This window comes from Hydractinia symbiolongicarpus, chromosome 5 (assembly GCF_029227915.1).
Source record: "Hydractinia symbiolongicarpus strain clone_291-10 chromosome 5, HSymV2.1, whole genome shotgun sequence".
In the NCBI taxonomy this organism is placed as follows: domain Eukaryota; kingdom Metazoa; phylum Cnidaria; class Hydrozoa; order Anthoathecata; family Hydractiniidae; genus Hydractinia; species Hydractinia symbiolongicarpus.
In genome coordinates, this window is record NC_079879.1 from 15,400,252 (window position 1) to 15,406,479 (window position 6,228).

Sequence of the window (6,228 nt, forward strand, 5' to 3'; positions counted from 1 at the left end):
AAAATGCTACCCCAATTGGGGTACATGGCCTAAAGTGAACCGTGAGGTAAAGGAGGGTTTAGAAGGTTTTCTTGTCCTTTCCTTAGATTTTTGTAGTCATGTATGTATATATATAAGCTAAATGGTTAGAGGGTCTGGGAATTCTGAGCGTGTAAAAAATAAATACCAGATCCAGATTCACCAAGATTTTTAAAGATGTTTTTGCCTTATTGAGTAGTTGTCCTGCATTTGTTCCATATTCATATTATTAATTTTCTTGCATATATATTTTTGTAAGTATATATTTTTTAAAAATTATGACAATAGAAAATATCAACAGTTTCTAAAAGAACATTGACATGCAGAATAAATAAATGCAAAAATCTTTGCCGGTCATTATTCTTACTTCTGTATTATTCTAAACAATAGACCTATTGTTTAAAACCTAAAATCCTAGTCTGATATTCTTTTAAAGTACATTTTTATAAAAAGAACATTTTCAAAAATTTCAACATCAGTTATCTCCTCTAATTTTCTTTACCCTAGCAAGCTATTTCAAAACATTTTGGCTGATAATTTACTATTTATTAAAGTATGTCAATTCCACATGCCAAGTTACCAATAATCCAATGCACCACTGTTTTTTCTGTGGTCTCTAATTAAATGAAACTTTGTATTAATTTATTCTCACTGTTTGATGAGTTTTTAATATAAAATTGAATTTTTAACTTTCACCAGATCCACAATTATTTTAATTATTTAATTGTTGGATCTAGACTGCCGACATCAGCACCCTAAGACCTTCATTGCTATATATCACTACATATTTTTTTCAATTTTATAATTAGATATATATATCTCCAAAATGGTGACAAACTTGGAGCACAGTAACTCAGATGCCAGTCTGTATTAGTATAGTTTTAAGAAAATGTGAATTGATGTTTTAAATATTTTAATAGTGATATGATTATGGCAGCCTTATCATTACCAATAAAATGTTTGAGCTTCCCAAAAATGTTTGCTAAAACTGCTGAAAAGGTAAGTTGTTTCATGTGGAATTCCTTTTTGTATTCTGAGTTTCTTGTTGTTCAATTGGTCCTTTATATATTTGTTTTTTTCAGCTAACTCCGATTTTTTGTACTCGTATTCGAAAGATGAGTACACCTGCAGATTCCATGGATTTCCAGCTTCTCGTATGTATTATTGTTCACAGCCTGATTTTTATGTGTTTTTATCATTTAAGACATTGTACTGACTAATTTAATTGATTTTGTTTTTCATATGCTGGATTTGGATATCTCGTCAATAGGGCCAGGTAAGCAAAATGTTTTAGCATGCAATACTTAAGTAAGACTATTTCCTGATTATCCGGAGACACATTCGAATTCTAATGTTAATGTTAAATATTCATTGGTTAAGTGATTTCATCATACAGGTTTTTTTTACGACTGCATTACCCACATGAGAAAGAAAAGCCAAGAGCTATAATTTTCTCCTTCAGAAAAAATATGCTCAATGTGCAGAAAGTAATTATAATGACACCACAATGAAAGAAGACGTAACAGGTAACTGCAACTAGAATTTTCAGGGAAGCACAGGTTGACACAGTTATTATTTATCGTTACTTATTAGATTTCACCTGTTGAAAGTCTCAAACAGGTCTCTCCACTTTTTCCAGGAGAATGTAATTACTCCGCTAAAACAGCTTCAACCCTATTCGGTCCGGGGTTTTTCGAACATACTATGACGGGGGGTGGATTCCGCCACCCCTCAATAACTTTTCATAGGATTGCTCAAATTGAATCACACTTAGCACACTTATAGTACGTCATAAAAGGAACAAAATGGCGCCAATAAATTTTTGCTTGCGTCAGCACATTTTCTGTGACGTCATCAGAAGCTTGAACATTGTTAAAAATGCCACTATCTGCTTAAAATATAATTACTTTTGTTCTAAAGCGAATTTTTACATTCTGTTTGAAGTTTCTGAAAGCTAAATAAATTTTGTTTAACATATCCTCCGGTTTTTACATGGATCGGATAACAAATTGACAAAAATTTCCCCGAAAATCCGTTTTTTTTTCGATTTTCGGGTAAAATCCGACAAAATCGGAAAATCGGATTGGTCATGTGTCAAAATTATTCAAAATGGTTTTTCTTGATGAAACAAAGTTGTGTTGCAAGTTTCAAGTTCTAAGGATAATCCTAACAGGAGTTATTATATTTTTCCCATTATAAGGATTTCATAGAGATTTTAGGGGTAGTTTCGAGTAATGGCCAATATCAAAGCTTCTGAAAGGAATGGGTCCTACAAATTTAGCGTGCAGGTGTCTAATAGATAAATGTTAAAACTCAGTAAGTATCATAGCCATATAAGAAAGCAATCAGGAGTTATTAAAAAAAAAACGTCAGGGGGGGGGGGGGGGCGGAATCCCCCCCCCCCCCCCCCGGACCGAATAGGGTTAAAGGGAACCCGAGGTATAAAATTATGTTGGACTTATATTATAGAGCTTAAAAAGTTAGCTAACAAGTCTTTTTAAATTTTTAAAAAGTTCTTTTCGTTCTAAAGATATTCACATTTAAAGAATTTCAGATTTAATTATGCTGCATAAATTATGATGTCATATTTCAGTAATAGCAAATTTAGACATTTTCTTTCATCAGTAATTGTAGACCTGTTAAGGGGTGTGCATTCAAACTTTATCAATGCATAGATATCATAAAGGTTAATTGATTAACATAAATTTTTTTGCCAAAATGACACTAGCTTGCTCGTCCCAGGCTTCTTATTTTTTTGCTGATGAACTCATAATTTGGAAAAGAATATTTTTTTTACTCTTGAATATAATATATTCACAATTGTTTACAGTTCCTTGAATTTCATTGGCTGAAAAGTACTGAAAAAGTCAAAGAAGTTCAACTTTTTGAAAGAACCATATGAGCGTATTTTTATATCAAATAGTGGTTCTTTCATTGCGCATGCTTGTGGAACAAGCTCTCGAGCAGAAAATGCAGTCGTATGGAAACTCAAACAGCTAGTCAAGCTTGACATGACCTCCTAATCACAAATGACAAATGACAAATATAAACATGCAAAAAACTTTTATCTAAGCAAAACATTGCACATGGTTTTCACACTTTGCTACGCCACTCAATTGTAATTTTTTCGAATCTCCATATAAATGTTTTGTCTGGAATCATATTATTTCTTATCCTTTAGTTACAAATTTTTAGCCTACTTTGGGATCTTTGAGATTAACTATTGATTACCCATTAGGCGCCATTAAATAAACAGCGTTGCATATTGAAAAAATCACTTTATATCTTAATCTTATATTCGGGACAAACCTTATTCAGTTTTAAAATGGTACAAATTCTGAAAGTACATTTTACTTTTACTTATTTTTTTCAGCCGTATAAGTTTCATAAGCTGGAGGAAAATGTCTTGCTCAATAGTGCCGTTCTCACAAAGGAAAAAGCCTTAAAATATTATCAAGAAATGGTCACTATACGTCGCATGGAACAAGAAGCGTCAAAATTATACAAAGAGAAAATTATTAGAGGTTTTTGTCATCTATATTCCGGTCAGGTTTGTGAAAGTAGTTTTAGTTTGTTTGTTTAACCGAAAACACATACGAATATCTTTTGTTTGAAAAATGGTTAAACGTCATTTAAAGGGATAAATTATATTTATGATAGAAAAATGTTATGGACTTTTGGCATTATCAGAAAAGGTATTCCTTAGCTTAGACTGGGAATCCTTCTTGAGTGAGAATCAAACATAAGCTTTTAATCAACTTACTATAGATGAGGCGTGATGTGATGTTTTGATTTTGCATCGAGAACAATGGACATGCGCACCCATATGCACAGGCAAAAAATATAAACGACAGACTGCAACGATCGAAAATATTAAGTGAAAATAAAAGTTTGCTCTTAAATAGAGAAGATAATAGTTGAGAAAAAAGAATTCCATAGCATTTTTATTCTAAATAACTAAAAATCTATAAATTAGCGTAATAGTCAATTTAACCTATGTGGCCCTACTACTATAGCCTGTCAGGAAGCACGCGCATTTACGGAACTTTGTAAACATTCGCAACTCATCTAACTCTTTAGGAAGCATGTTGTGTTGGCATGAATGACACCTTGACTTCTGGCGACAGTGTTATAACAGCATATCGAGCGCATGGATGGACTTATATGAAAGGCCGAAGTGTAAAGGAAGTTCTTACGGAACTAACTGGTAAAACTAATTTTTAAAAAAATAGATATAGACATATAAAGTGTTTAATAAGAACAAAAATATTCTATATGTGTTTCAACTGTAAAAAATCTAGGACGTAAAACTGGATGCACACAGGGGAAAGGCGGTTCAATGCATATGTATGGTCACGAGTTTTATGGTGGTAACGGTATCGTCGGTGCTCAGGTGGGTACTTCATTATTCTGGTTTATAGACCGACTCACTACGAAGGATCGATTATACCACGAAGATGATAAAATTGCTACATTTTAGGTGCCATTAGGTGCTGGGATAGCATTAGCACATCAATACAGGGGTAACAAACACGTCTGTGTCACATTGTATGGTGATGGTGCAGCTAATCAAGGACAGGTACGCTTCTGAAGGTGACTGGTTGTATTGCTTCCAAATTCATTATATACTAATCTACAAATTCTCTTACCACGTAGGTGTTTGAAACTTTCAACATGGCCGCGATTTGGAAGTTACCGTGTATTTTTGTTATTGAGAATAATGGCTACGGAATGGGTACCTCCTCGTCTCGTGCGTCCTTCGTTGATGAATTCTACACGCGAGGCGATTTCATTCCCGGAATACAAGTTGATGGCAACTGTGTTATCAGTGTTCGAGAGGCTTCGAAGTTTGCGGTTGATTGGACGAGAAGTGGAAAGGTAGAAATACTTAAAGACGTTTTATCCCTTTGTTCGAGTTGTATTTTTTGACACGTTATCTGTGATCACAGGGTCCGATGTTGTTGGAGTTGAATACGTATCGATATTTTGGACACAGTATGAGTGATCCAGGTACTAGTTATCGCACACGAGATGAAATTCAAGAGATCAGGCAGAAGCGAGACCCGATTACTGGTTTTAAAGAACGTATAACCCGTGCAAACCTTGTGTCATCAGCTGAACTTAAAGTGAGTTTTTTCGAATCAGAAGAAAATAGCTTTCTACCGTAATTTTTGCAAATTTCGCTAGTTTTTGTCAAGTTCCCGAGGTATTGTCAATTTTGTTAAAATTAGTCCCTGCAAAGAATACAAATGATTATATACATAAATACAGAGGGCGAGGAAGTCAAAATTCCAAAAACGCTAATGAAATAATATGTAAATGAGTCTTAAATGTCTCCTACATTGGAAACAGCATAAACAGAGAACCAAACGTTATCACATTCTTTTCTTTTGCGAAATTCGCGAAAACTTAGGACTTGCAAAAAAAAATTCAAAAAATAATTATCGGGCAGGCTTTTTGTCCGAAATTCAAACCGACCTAGAATTTTGGATGTATTACGTAAAGCAGTATTGAAAAACCACTTCTGGCGCCTTGAGTGCGTTCTAAGAATTGTGGTGCTTCGTAGACTTTAATTATCTTGATATTATTTTAGCAAATCGATCTATCTGTAAAGAAAGAAGTGGAAGAAGCAGTTTTCGCTGCCAGGAATGATCCAGAACCACCAGTCGACGATATGGCTATGTTTATTTATTCTGAGGGTACCAACGGTGAACGAGTCCGAGGAGCCGATCTATTTACCACCTTTCCAACTAACGAAAAACGATAAGCAACAAACTGTTCAGGAAATAATTCTGTACATTTTTAAATCCTTTTGAAAAGTATAAATTAAAGTGTATACTTTCTTTACAAGTAAAAGATGTTTTGTTAACAGATGTATATAAGACCTTCCCTTTATATTTATTTTTTGTTACAACAGTAGTCAGTTAGTAAGTAAATAAGTAAAGGGAAGTTTAATGTCCTTAAGGATTTCATTCTAACAGCTGACTCTTTCTTCCCTCCGACTGTAACTATGTTACATTGCCGCCAGAGATATGGGCTGACAAATCTGCCGGAGATAGAGAAAAAAACGTACAAGAAAACCAAAGCACAGACCGATACTGCTCTAACACCTTGTTTAAATGCAGTGATGCTCGTGGTTAGATAAATACTTACTTGACTAGGGCTGTTCCAAAAACAACTCTAACATTGTATCCCTGGTTTTATTCCTTC

General features: G+C 34.0%; 1 protein-coding gene across 2 annotated transcripts; it reads left to right on the plus strand.

Annotated features, from left to right (window-relative positions):
* Positions 1 to 860: 860 nt before the first annotated feature.
* Positions 861 to 5,996, plus strand: LOC130644968 (pyruvate dehydrogenase E1 component subunit alpha, somatic form, mitochondrial-like). Of its 2 annotated transcripts, XM_057450784.1 has the most exons (9): positions 861 to 1,017; positions 1,101 to 1,294; positions 3,392 to 3,568; positions 4,099 to 4,225; positions 4,320 to 4,411; positions 4,499 to 4,597; positions 4,675 to 4,896; positions 4,968 to 5,144; positions 5,612 to 5,996. In XM_057450784.1, the coding sequence occupies exons 3-9, from the start codon at positions 3,479 to 3,481 to the stop codon at positions 5,783 to 5,785; spliced, it is 981 nt and encodes a 326-aa protein (XP_057306767.1). In that variant the 5' UTR covers positions 861 to 1,017; positions 1,101 to 1,294; positions 3,392 to 3,478; the 3' UTR covers positions 5,786 to 5,996. The 2 variants fall into 2 exon arrangements, with proteins under 2 accessions (XP_057306767.1, XP_057306766.1); XM_057450783.1 differs by lacking the exons at positions 861 to 1,017; positions 1,101 to 1,294 and having other exon boundaries at positions 2,523 to 3,568.
* Positions 5,997 to 6,228: the final 232 nt, after the last annotated feature.